General features: G+C 40.7%; 1 protein-coding gene across 1 annotated transcript in view; it reads left to right on the top strand.

Moving 5' to 3' along the window:
* Window positions 1–17,306, top strand: part of neb (nebulin) — a 71,251-nt gene that overhangs the window by 51,235 nt on the left and 2,710 nt on the right. The window contains exons 117-134 of the mRNA XM_047370512.1: window positions 707–820; window positions 1,287–1,391; window positions 2,421–2,525; window positions 3,576–3,680; window positions 5,073–5,183; window positions 5,774–5,884; window positions 6,517–6,630; window positions 7,659–7,763; window positions 7,905–8,009; window positions 8,329–8,433; window positions 8,826–8,918; window positions 12,299–12,391; window positions 12,686–12,778; window positions 14,438–14,530; window positions 15,132–15,224; window positions 15,680–15,787; window positions 16,580–16,766; window positions 17,049–17,141. Of these exons, the coding sequence (XP_047226468.1) occupies window positions 707–820; window positions 1,287–1,391; window positions 2,421–2,525; window positions 3,576–3,680; window positions 5,073–5,183; window positions 5,774–5,884; window positions 6,517–6,630; window positions 7,659–7,763; window positions 7,905–8,009; window positions 8,329–8,433; window positions 8,826–8,918; window positions 12,299–12,391; window positions 12,686–12,778; window positions 14,438–14,530; window positions 15,132–15,224; window positions 15,680–15,787; window positions 16,580–16,766; window positions 17,049–17,141 (1,933 nt within the window). The remainder of the gene's footprint in view (window positions 1–706; window positions 821–1,286; window positions 1,392–2,420; window positions 2,526–3,575; window positions 3,681–5,072; window positions 5,184–5,773; window positions 5,885–6,516; window positions 6,631–7,658; window positions 7,764–7,904; window positions 8,010–8,328; window positions 8,434–8,825; window positions 8,919–12,298; window positions 12,392–12,685; window positions 12,779–14,437; window positions 14,531–15,131; window positions 15,225–15,679; window positions 15,788–16,579; window positions 16,767–17,048; window positions 17,142–17,306) is intronic.

Here is a 17,306-nt window from a genome sequence, read left to right as displayed (position 1 = left end):
TACTCTAAAAATGTTCCCAGGGTCTTTGGATAGGAAACAGGCCCACAGCATAACAGATACTCTGCTTTACTTAACAGTTGGCATGAGATGATTTTCCACATATTAATTCTTTTACTAATACCAAACAACCCTGTTGTTTTAGTTGCTAAAAGTCTCAGTCTTATTCCAATCTGATCAAAGCACAAAGTTCCAGTCACAATTCCAAAAAATACATTTTTTTTGGCATTACTCTCAGACAAATGGATGGAATATAGATTGCTTGAAAATGATAAACTTAAAAAAAAACAAATGTTTCAGGGATATTTTTTTAAATGGACTGTTAAGAGTACCAATAATTGCCACCAGTAATTTTATTAAAAACAATTATATCTCATCATGAGATTTTCCTCCCTACAAATAAATGTACGCACATTAAAGGTCAGACTGTTGAAGGGTGATATTATACTACTGCGATTTAAAGATAAATGGTTTTCTTATATTATTTACCCGGCGGGGGCAATACATGAGGGCCGGTTCTATACATAGTTACTAGCAGTTATACAGCATGTTTAAGGCAAGGAGTCTGTAAAACATCTGAGATGTTAATCATTTTGTATACACATGTATACCCCTTCTCTATGTTGTTTTGAGTCTATAAATCCGCTTATTTGTCTTAACATAGAACTCATGCTGACTTAAAATATATGTTGTCATTTTGCCTCATCAGGTGAAGTACAAGGAGAAGTTTGATAAGGAGATGAAAGGAAAGAAACCTCAATTTGACCCGAAGGAGAGCAAAATTTACAAAACTCTGAAGGATGCCAATGATCTGGCTAGTGAGGTGGGTGGACACATAACTAACATCATGTTATTCCAGTTTTTATGTGTAACCATGCACCAAGCAGTTACAGGTATCTTCAAATGGCTGCATGGCAGTTTAAAGGTTTGTTACAAGAATAGCAGAACATAGTTCTCCAAGGATCAAATCAAGTTAGGTGAATCATTTCAATCAATTATAACATCTAAAAGCGTTTTTATTATTCTTAGTGGGCATGAACTAATGTAGGATGATGGGTCAGAATTTGCATAGTCTTATCGGTTTGCCATCATGAGTGTTAAAAGAAAAATGAATACTTGGCATATTTTGTTGAGTGCTTTTCCTTTGAATTGTCATGTAATTAAAGAAAATGCTTTCACCGCTTTTTCTCCAAAACATGTATAATAAGATCTCATCTCTGATTTTTTATCACCTGATGAAGATTATGTGCTTGCTTTATTAAAACTGCATCTGTTAACACCACCCACAGGTGAAGTACAAGGGTGACCTGAAGAAGATCCACAAACCTGTGACTGACATGGCTGAGTCTCTGTCCATGCAGCACAGTCTGAGCACCAGCAAGCTCTCAAGTGATGTAAGATATCATCGTCATTATCACTGTTTAACCCTCTCCTGCTCCCCCCCAGCTGCCTACTTCCAGTCGCCCCTCTGTAGTCTACTGAAATGGAACTGAACCCTTGAGTAACAGCAACATCCTACATGTTTGTTGTAAACCATTCACCATTTCATACACTTAAACTCTAAGATCCATCATCTAAAGATCCATATTCTGTAGATGTCATCTGGTAGTGATCCCGACCCTCCTCACCTTTAACATCTAATGCTTCCTGGAGGTCAAATGAACGTTTGATTAAAAATAACCTAACACAAACTTCAACTTCTTTTGATCATTTATCCTCTGATTTATAACTACATCTTTCCATTAACTTATGAAGTTAGCATTTCCTTCTGCCTTACCATTTACAGTGCCTTGCGATGGTATTCATCTCCCTTTGCACTTTTTCCTATTTCGTCACATTACAATCATGAGCTTCAGGGGATTTTATATGATAGACCAACTAAACACAGTGCTTTATTCAGAAGTGAAGGGAAAATGAGACATGGCTGTCAAAAGGCTTTACAAAAACAAAAAAATGAAAATTGTGGCATGCATATGTATTCAGTTCCCTTTACTTTGAGGCCCCTGAGAGATTTATCTTCCAACAGGACAAATACCCTAAACATACACCCAGAACTACAATAAATTGGTGTAGAGCATAGCATGTTTATGTATTGGAGTGGTCTAGCCAAAGTCCAGACCTAAATCTAACTGAAAATCTGTGGCAAAAAAATGAAAATGTATGTACCCTAACCCTGATCATGCATAATTTTTTCCTCGTACTTCACATTGCCGCCCTACTTTGCATTGTTCTATCACATAAAATCCATATGAAATACCTCAAACTGTGGTTTTACCATGACAAAAATGTGCAAAAGCTGTAGGTGTGTGAATGCTCCTGCAAGGTGCTGTACAAGCAACTTGATTTGTTATGGAGTAGACTCTAGCCAGACACTTCTCATTTGCTGTAATGAACTGCCTTACTTTACTGGGAATTCCCTGTAGTACCGCTACAAGAAGAAATTTGAGGAGAGTAAGGGTCACTACCACATGATTCCTGACACACCAGAACAACTTCATCTGAAGGAGGCCTCTGAACTTCAGAGCAACGTAAGTGGTGCAAACTGTGGAGACCAACAAACACTTTGCCAACCCAAAAGTATCTTCCGGTTTGTCTGAATTTTCACCTGAACTAGGGATGTCCCGATCAGTATTTTCTGTCCAATACAGACCCTGGTCATTTTAGAGAACAGATATTCCTAGTTTGATTGGGTCACTCTTTTATTTTTCTTGACAGCAACGGATAATTTGACCCAACCAAAGTTTCTTTAGGACAGCCTTAATATGCTGCTCCAACACAGGGTAAACCAAGTTAAGAGACTTCTGGGATGTCCTGACATGTCACATAAAAAGCTAATAATCAATTGTATCTGACTCTACACATACAGCTATTCTTCAGTAACCTCACATTGTGCTCCCGCTGACAATGTTTTTATACTGAACATTTTGCTGAAGATTTAGGCTAACGTTAGCTATCTTTTCACACAATCTGGGTATGTCTCAATATTTCAACTGCGAACATATTTCATTGCAGTCACTGTTAGTCATATGCACACAATACTCACAGGAAAAATCTGTCCTCTTGCTTCATAAACTTAGTGCTTTGCTTTGTACGTTGTAGAATTTAATAACTTGTGTTTCTGCACAACTCTCAATTAGCCCTCTGGGGATATCTGAGCACAGGGTGCAGAGTAGGTCACATGAAACAGACAGAGAGGAATCCACAGCAGACAATACAGTCTCTCTATCACTGGGAACGTCACTGTAAAGGAGGAGAAACACATATATTGTTCCAGGAAAACCTAGATTCTTTAGACTAATGAAACAATGTGCATGGCTTACAGTTTTTGCAAGGGACTCCTTTACCAATCACTTAAGAAAAAGGCCTTGATTTGGACCCCAATAATAACACCTGAGATTGGACCGGGACATCTCTACCTGATACATTGGTTTAAATGTAAAACAATATGCAGATTCGACTTTTGCAATGACAGATTCAACAAGCTAAGCATCGTCAGTTTATGGAAATGATGAACAAGCTTTTAATCGACAACATTTAAATAAAGCTTATTTTATAATGGTCTTTTTGGGCCATTTCAGGTTAAATACAAGGAGAAGTATGAGAAGGAGAAGGGCAAACCCATGTTGGACTTTGAGACCCCAACGTATGTGACTGCCAAGGAGGCCCAGCACATGCAGAGCCAGGTAAATACTCTTCTCTCCTATGTGCTAAAAGTTGCTGCAGATGCCAGCTTTGCTTCAAAGACTCCCTTGTGTCTCTTAGATTCAAAATGGAGCGCTCCTTGTTTTTTTTTTATCAGTTAATAAGCTTTTTGGATGGTTGTTAACTATGAATTTACAGAATTATCTGGAAGTTTTGAAGAAAGTAAAAACGCTAGCTAACTGCACATGGATCACTTTGTTCTATCGTGTTTTGATTTGTAATTACCTTTTGGACACTTCAAAAAAATCATCATTGCTTCCATCACACTTTCTTTTTATAATTAGCTGTGCTCGCAATAAAATTAAACTGAAGGCAGACTGAAAAGTGTTGAAGTTTTACTTTTCTTACCTTGTCTTGCATTATGTTGCACAGAACTCAGGTTTATAAATGTATAGTTTGAATAATCAGTGGTTATCCTGCAAAACAAAATGTATGTTATTCATTTTTACTTTGTTACATGTAATGAAGGACAAAGTACCCAAAAACAACATTTATGCCAACCATGTTCTTTTAAAAGAGCAAGTTTGGGATAAAAGTGCCTTCTGACCACTTCAAACCATTACTCAGCCCTTGTTAACGTTTTTAGCAACAGCTGTCTTAAAACCTTTAAACAAACATACTTCATCCCAAGTGCTGTAAATAAATAAATGATGAAGGAAAAGTAATTCAAGCAACACCCTGAAACTGACTTCCTGAAAAAGCCAGTGAAAAACATGCAAAAAGCTGGTCAGCAGAGGTAGGAAGGGTTTGATTGATGTGAAGCCAATTAGGATTTGTATTATTGTAAAGGGAATAAATAGTTTGACATGCATTTTTTAGATAACTTATAAACAAAACCTTTTTTTTCAAAACTGATACTCCTACATTTTCTTGTTATTACTATTTATGTCTTATTATTCTGAGAGCTGCTTCTTTCATTTCCTATCAGGAACAAATGTTTTGATTCAATGAAAGAATTTAAATCTAAATTTGCCTGTGGTATAAAACATTTTGACCCTAATAGCCTAATGGACAAACTGATGATCTTAACTACATATTAGTTGAGCTGCAGTGATTAATATTAATTGGAAGGCCCCCAAATAATTTTGTGTTTAGAACTGTATCAAGCCTCGGACCAGATCCACATAGATTATTGCTGCTGTTAATATATTCAGATAAATACTCAGCATAAAAAAATCAAACAACAGTTGAGCTGCTTTTCCAACCAATCCCTAAAGTTATAAACATACCGGCTAAAACTTAAATGTCACAGACTGAAAAATGGCTGTTAGAGTCACTGCTTTGCAAACAATAAGGCTGTAACTCCATTTCAACCCAGCTCTGCTTGCATGAAATTGTCTGAGCTCTGTCTGTCTTATCTTTGTGGCCAATAGAAAGACTATAAGAAGGACTTTGAGGAGTACATGAGGGGAAAGAACCTCTCAGGCTTGGAGGTCACTCCTGCCATGATTCATGTCAGACACGCCACCAAAATAGCCAGTGAGGTAACTGAAGGATGGTTTATCCCGTTAATCTCCCCCCTTTGACCTCATCATACTAAGACTATACCACAGCCAAAGTCCCTCAAATCCTCACACATTTCCTCTTATAAGCTCACTTTTAAGTGGTTTCTGTTTGATTTTGTTGCTTGTTTGATCACATTTTGACCACATAACACCTTCCACCCACTGCATGCTTTACAGATAAATAGTCTGAATTGTTCTGCATCCACTGACATCTTGAGCTCCTCATGTCTGCCATCAACCCCTCGTCTTTATGTAGCAACATTCTTTAGGAGTGCATGTAATGGTTTAATGAACAAGTGCTGTTTTCAGTGAAATGCTGATTGTTTTCTTCTTGATGTTCATGTTTTATCCTGTAAAATTTGTTTTACCATGTCTATTTTCAGGATCCTTGCCAAAGTCAACAATATCTCCACTTTCTCTCTGTGAAAATGTTTCTAGTTGTAATAATTACAGAAACTGTCTTTTTTTGAGATTTTGGTGACTTTGCGCCTTAATTGTCTGTATGGCTTGGCCTTGCCTGCCTGTGTGCCCATCTCTGCAGTCTCTCTTGTCTTTCTTCCACCGTGTAGAAAGAGTACAGGAAGGATCTAGAGGAGGGAGTGAAGGGTAAAGGGCTAACTGTACTGGAGGAAACTCCGGAGCTTTTGAGAGCAAAGAATGCCACTCAAATCCTGTGTGAGGTACGGCTGACTGAGAGGTGATGGAGGTGGCCTCACGCTCTCATCTGACTGACTTCCCTTAACCTCACTTATGTTGAATCCTCTCCCCCTCTTAACTAAGCTGCTTCGCCACACTACATCGGTTTGATTCTGTTTCTTGCTTCCTGCTTTTTGACATGATTAATTTTCCATTGGTCCTTAGTTTCAAAATTACTGTTTCCTCTTCTCCTGCATAGTTTTGCTGAATTTGTTTTCTTATGCTTACACCACTCTGTGTAATGAAAACTGAGCATTAAATGAGCTTAAACTATATCAAACCTTCTATTTTTCAGATAAAACATGTAAAGTGGTAATTTTTTTATTTTTGTTTTAGAAATTAGTTAGGTTGTAAGGACTAATTATGCTTTAATACACTATGTTAACTCTTGACTCCCATTCTTTAATTTTTTCAGTTTTTAGAGGAGCTCCACACTATCTTACATCATTTGTTTTCCCTAAATCCTCTCCCTAATTCCTGCTAACCTCCTCTGTGCCCTGCCCCCCTAGGTGTTTTGCAGCCCTCCACAGTATGAAAGAGTAGAAATTTGGTTGTTTATATATATTTGGTATTAGTATATAATTTAGCTGTGATTTGTAAATTTTCACATTTACAGAGGGAGTACAGGAAGTCATTGGAGCAGGAGATCAAGGGCAAAGGAATGTTGGCTTTGGCTACAGACACCCCGGACTTTATGCGAGCCAGGAATGCTACTGAAATCCTCAGTCAGGTTTGTTTAAGTGATATCTGCCTGAATGTATCAGTGTGGAGTCCACAAAAAAAAAGTGCAAAACTTTTCATTCTTTCCCTGATTTTGTGTATTTGATTGGGATTTTGTCTTAAGAAAACGACACAGAGTAATGCAGAATTGGGAGAATTCTGCATTCTGTAAAGTAGGAGAATCTGATAACAGGACAACCATTTGTTGCGCTCTTCTTGCCTCACGGTAGAGTGCCAAGAAGAAAGCCGTTGTTGAATGAAAGTCAATAACAGGTCCTGTTTGCAGTTTGCAACCAACAATGTAGGAGAACAGCAAAGATCTGGAAGAAGTTGATCTGTTCAAATAGATCAAAATTGTGTATTTTTAACACATGCAAAATGCTATGCATCGCAGAAAACTAATACTGTACATCAAACTGAACACACCATCCCCACTTTGACAAATGTTGGCTGCAGCATATTGCTGTGGGGACACCTTTCTTCAGAAAAGACAAGGAAGATGGGAAGAGTTGTTGAGAAGACAGAGTGAGCTGAATACAGGGTAATTATGGAAGTTAGATACTGCAAAAAACTTGAGATTGACGCAGATGTTCATCTTCCAGCAGGATAATAACCCTAAACACGGAGTCAGACCTAAAATTGAATTTTTTAGGCCAAATTTGTTACAATGATCTGATCAACCTCTGGACCTTAATCCAATTTAGAATCTGTGGCAAAACCTGATACTTTCTCCATCCAATCTGACTGGGCTCGAGCTATTTTGCAAAGAAGAATGGGAAAAAATACAAATGCCCTCCATTCACTTCAACTTTTAATTTGTAAAACATTCTTTAAAAAAACACTTATACTGCATTTGCTGCTCTAACTCATGTAATTCCAATAAAATGCATTAAAGTTTGTAGTTGTAATGTGACAAAATGTGAACGGACATCAGTACTTTTGCAAGACACTATAACTCTATAATGTGTGTGCTGAAATACAGTGTTTTCAGTTGTAGCTACATTAGGAGGTCCTCACTGAGAGCTTCTGTTTATTTAGACTAAGTACAAACAGATCGCTGAGATGGACAGAGCCAGCTACACTACTGTCATTGACACCCCTGAAATCATCCACGCTCAGCAGATGAGGAACATCGTCAGCCAGGTATGCTGTTGAAAGGAACCAAAACACCTGTCTCTGACCACCTGAACAAGCATTTTCCTTTCAGCTTCCTGTCCTACCTGTGAGTAGATTTGAACCCAAATAACCAGCGTGTCCTTTAAACTGTTTATATTGTCTAAACAGAAAAAGTACAAAGAGGAAGCAGAGAAGACTATGTCTCACTACGTACCGGTCCTGGACACTCCAGAGATGCAGAGAGTCCGTGAGAACCAGAGGAACTTCAGCACTGTAAGTTAGCGGAGACATGTTCTGTCTGCTCCTCAGGAAAACTTCAGTTTTCTATTCAGTGTTGCTGCCTTGTTGTTCAGTCTCTGCCTCTGTCTATAATGAGATATGAAGATACTTTAAATCCTTTATGCTTTGCTTCTGTCCTTTAACTCTTGTATGTTGTTCAGTTGTGTGTATGGCATTATTATTTGTACTTTAATCAGTGCACAAAGTGCAGATAAAACAGTGCATTATTTTCCTCAACTATATACTGTTTTAGCACCATTTTGTTTCAGCCTTCAGACATTTTAACCACACCATCTTTCCCTTCTTCTTATAGCTTCAATACCAGATTGACCTAAAAAACACAAAGGGCAAAGTGTCTACTATTAAGGACACTCCAGAAATGCTCCGTGTTAAAGAAAATACAAAGAATTTCAGCTTGGTATTTATTCCATGATAGTTTTTTACCATTTTTGATAACAGTTTTTTTTTTGTCATCTTTAACTTTTTTTGGGTTGGTCATTCCTCATTTTAACAAACTCTGACATAAATCTCCCATATCTTTGGAACAAGCCATTATTCATTGTTTGACGCAGCATTTTAATTGATGCAACTAACCCTTTAAAATGAGATTTGTAGACTAATGTTTATAGCTGCTAGACTTGTGATCTTGTGCTTTGTTGTGCGCTTTTAGTTTGTTCTTCCGTTTTTTGTTGCCTATTTCACGTTGGTTTGTGCTCTCAAGGTGTTTTGTTTTTATTTAACTTGAGCATGAGCGAGAACAAATATCAGGCTAACTTCTGCTTCATGCTTTCGTCTCTCATTCACACAAAGATTCATTATAAAGAAGATTTGGGAGGAGGGACAGCTTTGCCTGAAACCCCTGAGATGGAGAGAGTAAAACGTAACCAGCGCAACATTAGCACGGTACTCCGACGAATGACCCTGCCCTCCATCATCTCCCCAACCTCAGTTCTCCATCCATGCGCCCATATTTTTGTGTAACAGAGAATAAAGCCTGAACTGACGTCACATATAATATCTTCCCATAAACATTTTCAGTTCAACGTTTTATTTAAAGTAAATTTCTGTTGGTTTTCTTATTCATTTATTCATCTGAGAATGAAGCTAATAAGCTAACAGTCGAAACATTTAAATGTAGGTTCCTTCCACGGTACACTAGATGTCCACCTACAGTGCATATTTTCATTTTAGGTATTAACAGTGAATCAGCAATATTATCCTACATCTATAAGCTACAGCAAGAGGAAAAATGACTTCAGAAATTAAATTACAGTATGTCAGAGATTCTTAGTCTACTTTCTCAAGGTGGTACAGCACCAGCCACATTTATTGACAGCCCAAATAAAGAACATAAAAGTTCAGAAATAGTTGTTTTTAACAAAATTACTGATGACAAAAGTATTGGTTACCCCTAAAAATACCTTTAAAATAAATGTAACTGAAGCATGTTTTTAATTCATCCTTTCTTAAGTTAATCAAGTTGGGCCTTCCTGTTAAAATGGGGTATAAATATAAAGCAAATATTTTCTCAGCCTCTGACCTCTAGTCTGCATACTGACCCATATTTATGGTTCACTTTTAGAAAACTGAAGCCAGAAGTGGCATTTTAGGGTCCCCAAGTTGAGAAAACAACTAGACCGTATCTGGAACTGGTTGTTTGGTATAGGTGCCAGAAAAAAGAAAAAAAAAAAGGTTTGAGGGCAATGTAGGCAGGAGGTCGATGATCGACTTTGTTGTCGTATCATCAGACCTTCGGCCGCATGTTTTGGACACTCGGGTGAAGAGAGGGGCTGAGCTGTCCACTGATCACCACCTGATGGTGAGTTGGATCCGCTGGAGGAGGAGAAAGCCGGACAGACTTGGCAGACCCAAGCGCATAGTGAGGGTCTGCTGGGAACGTCTGGCGGAGCCCTCGGCCAGGGATGTATTCAACTCCCACCTCCGGGAGAGCTTTGACCAGATCCCGGGGGATGTTGGAGACGTAGAGTCCGAGTGGACCATGTTCTCCGCATCTATTGTCGATGCTGCCACCCGTAGCTGCGGCCGTAAGGTCTGCGGTGCCTGTCGCGGCGGCAATCCCAGAACCCGGTGGTGGACACCGGCAGTAAGGGATGCTGTTAAGCTGAAAAAGGAGTCCTATCGGCTGTGGTTGGCTTGTGGGACTCCTGAGGCGGCTGACGGGTACCGTGAGGCCAAGCCTGCTGCAGCCCGGGCGTGTTCCAACTACAGGGGGATCACACTCCTCAGCCTCCCTGGTAAGGCCTACGCCAGGGTATTGGAGAGGAGAGTCCGGCCGATAGTCGAACCTCGGCTTCAGGAGGAGCAGTGTGGTTTTCGTCCCGGCCGTGGAACACTGGACCAGCTCTATACCCTCTACAGGGTGCTCGAGGGTTCATGGGAGTTTGCCCAACCGGTTCACATGTGTTTTGTGGACCTGGAGAAGGCATTCGACTGTGTCCCTCGTGATGCCCTGTGGGGGGTGCTCCAGGAGTATGGAATCGGGGGCCCTTTATTAGGGGCCATCCGGTCCCTGTACGAGCGGAGCAGGAGTTTGGTCTGCATTGCCAGCACTAAGTCGGACCTGTTCCCAGTGCATGTTGGACTCCGGCAGGGCTGCCCTTTGTCACTGGTCCTGTTCATAACTTTTATGGACAGGATTTCTAGACGCAGCCAAGGGCCGGAGGGGATCTGGTTTGGGGACCAGTGGATTCCGTCTCTTCTTTTTGCGGATGACGTGGTCCTGCTGGCCCCCTCTAGCCAAGACCTACAGCATGCACTGTGGCGGTTCGCAGCTGAGTGTGAAGCGGCTGGGATGAAGATCAGCTCCTCCAAGTCCAAGGCCATGGTACTCGACCGGGAAAGGGTGGCTTGTCCTCTTCAGGTTGGAGGGGAGTTCCTGCCTCAAGTGGAGGAGTTTAAGTATCTCGGGGTCTTGTTCACGAGTGAGGGAAGAAGGGAGCGGGAGATCGACAGACGGATCGGTGCGGCTGCCACAGTAATGGGGGCGCTGTGCCGGTCCGTTGTGGTGAAGAGAGAGCTGAGCCGAAAAGCGAAGCTCTCAATTTACCAGTCGGTCTACGTTCCTACCCTCACCTATGGCCATGAACTTTGGATCATGACCGAAAGAACGAGATCCCGGATACAAGCGGCTGAAATGAGCTTCCTCCGTAGGGTGGCCGGGCACTCCCTTAGAGATAGGGTGAGGAGCTCGGCCATCCGGGAGGGGCTCGGAGTAGAGCCGCTGCTTCTCCACATCAAGAGGAGCCAGTTGAGGTGGCTCGGGCATCTACACCAGATGCCTCCTGGACGCCTTCCTCGGGAGGTGTTCCAGGCACGTCCCACCGGGAGGAGGCCCAGGGGACGGCCCAGGACACACTGGAGGGACTATGTCTCTCGGCTGGCCTGGGAATGTCTCGGGCTCCCCCCGTAGGAGCTGGAGGAGGTGTCTGGGGAGAGGGACATCTGGGCGTCTCTGCTGAGTCTGCTGCCCCCACGACCCGGTCCCGGATAAGCGGAAGACGATGAGTACGAGTTTGTAGCATCAGTCAGTCAGTCATTTTCTACCGCTTATTCCATAGTGGGTCGCGGGGAAGTTGGTGCCTATCTCCAGCAATCTATGGGTGAGAGGCAGGGTACACCCTGGACAGGTCGCCAGTCCAGGGCGGTTTGTAGCATCAGGAACTCTTTGAAATATCAGAAAACCTTAAATAGAAATCTGATAGCCTCTTCCAGAAACCCTAGGTCATCATTAGGTCTTTCAACAGGATAATGATCCAAAACATTTACCTACTTCCATGGCCATCTCAATCCCAGACCTAAATTTAAAAGAAAGAGAGCTGAAGAGAGCCTAAGAGAAGAACTTGGCTTGTACAACGGTATAGAAGACTAAGTGCAATATTATGATGAATTTATTTTGAGAAGGTTTAGATACTTTTACCAGAAGTAGGATTAAATGTGTCTGTCTGCAGACTGTTTGGATTGAGTGAGAATTGAGAATAGGTAAGACCTCAGCTCTAGCATAAATTGTTCCTATAAATTAACATTTTTATCATCTGCAGGAACTTTGGTGGCATTCCTACTAAATATATTAATGCTAGATCTAAAGTAATTTTGAGGAAACTAATATAGTAAACCTCCTACGTCACGACCACCACAAGTGATTAACCATTTTCATCATCAGAAGTAATTATGTGTAAACAAGCATGAATGGATGGACATGTCCGTGTGTACGAACCATAGGATGCTATCTTACTGTGTACCTCTGTGACATTTGCAATGGGCAGATACAGTACAAGGAATCTGTGGGTCAAGGCACGACCATACCAGATCTGCCTGAGGTGAAGCGGGTCCGAGAAACCCAGAAGAATATCAGTCTGGTAGAGCAAAACTACTGCAGTGACCCTCCTCCTTATTATTATCCCTCATACCTTTGTTTTCTAAAAAAAAAAACCCACCCATTTCTATTTTTTAGTGCTGATTTATCCTCCTCCATCCTAACTATTTTCCATAAATCATTCCTTTTTCCAGAAATGATTCTAAACTTGATTTTTAATGACGTTCTTTCCCTTTTTGTTATGTTTGTTTTTGATGTTTCCTCGCTGCTCAAACTGAAAACTAACGTGGAAGGTGTTGCCGCCGTATGTGACTGTTCTGTGCTGTCTCGTTCAAAGCATCGTTACAAAGAAGGAGTGGGACAAGGCACATCAGTGCCAGAGACCCCAGAGATGGAGCGAGTCAAGCGCAATCAGCAAAACATTAGCACGGTACCTCACAGCAGGGACCCTTTAGTTTCCTGTCTTGTGCCTTCATCCATCTCCCCCATACCTCACTCTTCATCTCCTGCAAACATCTTGACGTAACAACCCTCCACCTGAGCCTCCTCTGACCATTTAGATGTTGAAAGTTACATCAGCCCCACCCTCTGATACACAGAAACTTACATATACTCATCCTGGACACGAATGTCATACAGATATTGTGATTTTAATGCTGCATTTGAATTGGAATTTAACCAGGTTGGAAGGATTTTGCGACATGCATCTTATATGATTTTTAATAACTAGGATCTGGTGCAAATGTTTGAATTTATTGCAGTGTACTTGATAGAATCTCTGAAATGTATTTAAATTGATTGGATTCCTTGTACATACACTGCTTTTGGTCATAGTTCACAATTTTTCAGCAGGATTAAAGCCGGGCCTTTTGAGGAGGCTGTTCCAGAACCAGTGTTGATGTTTGTTTATAATCAATGTCCTGTTGGAACAGCCAACTGTGTCCATGTTTTAACAATCTGACCCAAACAGTCACTTTTAAATGAATAAAAATCAGTTAGGATGTTTAAGAACAGCTTAGGAACCACTAAGGCACAAGCCTGTCATGAAGACAAGTGTCAGAGTTTGACATCACTGGAGGGTGCTGTCCAAGATGAGCCTGCTCCAGAATCGAGACCTTTAACCTTGACTGAAATTTGCAGCTGCCCACTTGATTTATGGTCAAATGAGAAAAGGATTGAGCTTTTTGGCCATGCTGACAGGAAGAAGTGGAGAAGTAAATGGGAAGGGTTCAAACCAAAGGACACTGTACTAACTGTCAAGCAGGTGGCGGCACCATCATGCTGAGGGTCTGCTCCGCTGGTGGATGGTGTAATGAAGATGGAGGACTACCTCTAAGATCCTTAATTTCACCATCAATAGCTAGGTGCTGCAAACTTGGACACAATTATTTGTTCTAAGAGGATAATGATCCCAAATACACATCAAAAATGGTTTGACATGGATAAGACAGGCTAAAATGAATCTGCAGTAACAGCATAAACTTTAACTCTATTAAAACATTTTATACTATGCTTAAAAGCAAGGTCTGTGCCAGCCAGTTTAATATGAGCTGTGCTATTTCTGATATGTGGAATGGCTAAATACCCAGCTTAAAAAGCGTGTGGGTTCTCTGCAACCTGCTTAAAAATATGTATTGAAATATTTGCAGGGATGTATGTATATTTGAGCTTGTATATATAATTTTACCCACGGTTATTTAGAAAAAGATCCACAAAAATTACGACTTATTCATCCAGTCGTGGTTTCGAAAAATAATTGAAGTTGTATAGAGTTTCATCATTCCCTCTTCCAAAAGAAAACAGTTCAAGTGCATCTTTGAAGTCCGTTCATGCCAGTAAACAGTGAATGTACATTTCTGACCGTAACTGTAACACCAACATACCCAGGGATCGAGCTAAACACCTGTCATTTCTCTAACATGAAGCGCTTCTTCATTTCTCAGAAATGTTGAATTTTTTGCTTTTATTTCATTCAGTTTTGTTTTTTTGCTTTGTTGTTTTTGTCTGTCTGTGTCATTGTCCGTTATTGATCTGCTTCTTTTGTTCTTCTATTGTCCCTGCATACAACCCTCCAATATTTGTTTGCTAGATAAAATACAAGGACTCGCTGGGTCGAGGCACAGCAATACCGGACCTGCCCGAAGTGAAACGGGTCAAAGAAACCCAGAGGCACATCAGCTCGGTAGTGGAACAAAGCCGAACCACGTGTGCTCCTAACCTATGAGCGTAGACAGTAGTTTCCATCCCTTTTGCTACCTGCCATCTTCTCTTCCTGCTCTGTTTTTCCATCTCCTGCTCACCCCATCTATCTTTATTCAAGGCTCACTCTGCAGATTCTTGAGCTCCATTATTTCCACCCTAAATTTGCCTGTCTCTCTGTCCTATTCTTTTTATTTTTATCCTTTAATCTTCCACATCATTCCTGCCTCTTTGGCCTTTTAATACAATATTTTCTAACCTGCAGCCAAGCTTTTTCTTCATCAATCTATGGCATTCTACTTGATTATTTTTAACATCCCAGCTAATGAGAAGCTAAATCTTCTGCTGAGCTATGAAGACTACATGTTTTTTGTTCCTACAGCAGAGATCCTGGCTGTTCAAACCAGGGTCAAGGCCTCTTTATATTTAAATACAAGAATCACATCTTCAGAATAAATCTGTTTTCTTTTTGCTTTTTCTAATACATTTAAGCTTGAAGAGTCCAAATGTGCAAAGTGTGCTTTAGTGGTGTGGTCCTAATGTGTCTGACTGGCCCTCCTGGGTACTGTGCTTGTGTCCTATAGGTGTTGTATAAGGACAGTTCTGCCAAGGGAACTCCTGTGGTCTTTACTCCTGAGATGGAGCGAGTCAAAAGGAACCAAGAAAACATTAGCTCGGTACCTTTAGAACCACTCCAAGAACATATTCTTACTAAGAAACGTTCTACCTCCTGTTAACCTTTTTCTAACTGAGCCCACCCCTGCTTTAGTTAATCTTATTAATTATCCTGACTGCACTCTCTTTGAATACCTTTAATCCCACCAGCTGTGGTGTGCCTACACATCCTCGCCGCTAACCTCTTTTGTTCTTCAGACTGCTCCACTTCATCTTTTTTCCACTCTGAAGATTGGAACATAATTGTGTTTCTTCTAAATCTTCCTCTCCTAATAAAAATAACGAATGATAAAAAAAAAACACCCTGCTAATTGATTTTCTGTCTGATTTCCCAGTAATACTCTGCCTCCAACTTTGTGTGTTCTCTTAGATTTCCCTCTTTGTGCTCTTGATGCTTTCATGGAATCAGATTTCAGGCCTTCACTATTATGTTCTTCCTCCTCCCTGGCTCCTCCAGGTGCTGTACTCTGACAGCTTCCGTAGGCAGGTCCAGGGGAAGGCGGCTTTTGTTCTAGACACGCCTGAGATGAGGCGTGTCAGAGAGACGCAACGCATCATTTCTGGAGTAAGATTTATTTTGTTATGTAGTTTTAATCTGCAGGATCTGTGGGATTTCATGTGATAAACCAACACAACGTAGTACATTTGTATTCAACATGCCTTGAGTCAATACGTTGCAGAGACAACTTCTAGGAAAATTTACATTTTTAGGCCATGTCTCCACCAGCTTTGCACATCTAGAAACCAGAATTTCTGTTCTTAGCAAAACAAGCTCAAGTTCTATCAGACTGGAAGGAAAATGTCTGTGAACAGCAGCTTTCAAGTTGTGACACAGATTGTTAATGCATTTCAGGATGGACTATGACTAGGCCATTTTATAACAAATAAATTTGATTCCCACGGCATGATGCTGCCGCTACCATATTTCACCTTACATATAGTGTGTTCAGGGTAAAGGGCAATTTTAGTTTTCCATGCAGATCAAAACATTTATTTCCACGTTTGCTGTTTCCCCTACAAGGCTTGTGGCATACTTTAAATGGGACTCCTTGTTCAGTAATGGCTGTCCTCTTCCTACTTTACATAGTTGGCTTCACTGGAGTTTATTTAGGACTGTCAGATTGTATTGGACTGAATACAAATGCACACTAGACCTTCTAGGTTTTTATTTGTAAATGGCATAAATCATTTTCCTTCCACTTCACAATCATGCACAGCTTTGTGTTGGCCTACCACATAAAATCCTAATGGAATAAATGAAAGGTAGAAGGTGTAGCATGACAGAATGTGAAAGGTTTAAGAGGTATCGGTGATCAAAATGCTGTATATTCATATGACTTTCATTTTACTCGTTTAGGTGAAATACCATGAAGACTTCGAGAAGAGCAAGGGCAGCTTCACTCCCACCACCTCTGACCCTGTGACGGAGCGTGTGAAGAAGAATATGCAGGACTTCAGCGACATCAGCTACCGCGGCATCCAGAGGCGCGTGGTGGAGATGGAGAGGAGACGCGCCATCGAGCACGACCAGGAGACCATCACTGGTACTGTGATAGAGAACAGATACCCCTGCTCATAATTTTCACGATCCAATTGTTTTAGATATCAGCTGTAAATAATTAAAGCTGATAAACTAATGCGTTCTGTAGGATGTTCCTTGGGTTTATGAAGCAATATTACTTTCACCTGTACTGTATCCTTGTGAATCTTAAAAGATATGACTATGATTATTTTCTTTTTGAAAATAAATGCACTCCTATTTTTACTATCAAATCAACATCCTATCAGTTATCTGTTCGATCTAATTAATAACTGTGCATCTATAGATCTGCGTGTGTGGCGCACCAACCCCGGCTCTGTGTTTGATTATGACCCAGCTGAGGATAACATCCAATCCAGGAGTCTGCACATGATGTCAGGTGAGATTCAGATTAACCAACACATTCAAGTTCTCAGGTTTAAGTTGATGATGAGTGATCGCTAAGAGTCAGGGTAATGGATTTATTGAAAACAAATAGGCCTTTTACACAGTCAAGGAAAGTTTAGAAAACTGTGGAATTTGATTTTAGCATTTTCCATATATA

Source organism: Girardinichthys multiradiatus, chromosome 7 (genome assembly GCF_021462225.1).
Source record: "Girardinichthys multiradiatus isolate DD_20200921_A chromosome 7, DD_fGirMul_XY1, whole genome shotgun sequence".
In the NCBI taxonomy this organism is placed as follows: domain Eukaryota; kingdom Metazoa; phylum Chordata; class Actinopteri; order Cyprinodontiformes; family Goodeidae; genus Girardinichthys; species Girardinichthys multiradiatus.
Note: the sequence above shows the minus strand (reverse complement) of the source record. Positions and strands in the feature narration are given on the sequence as shown.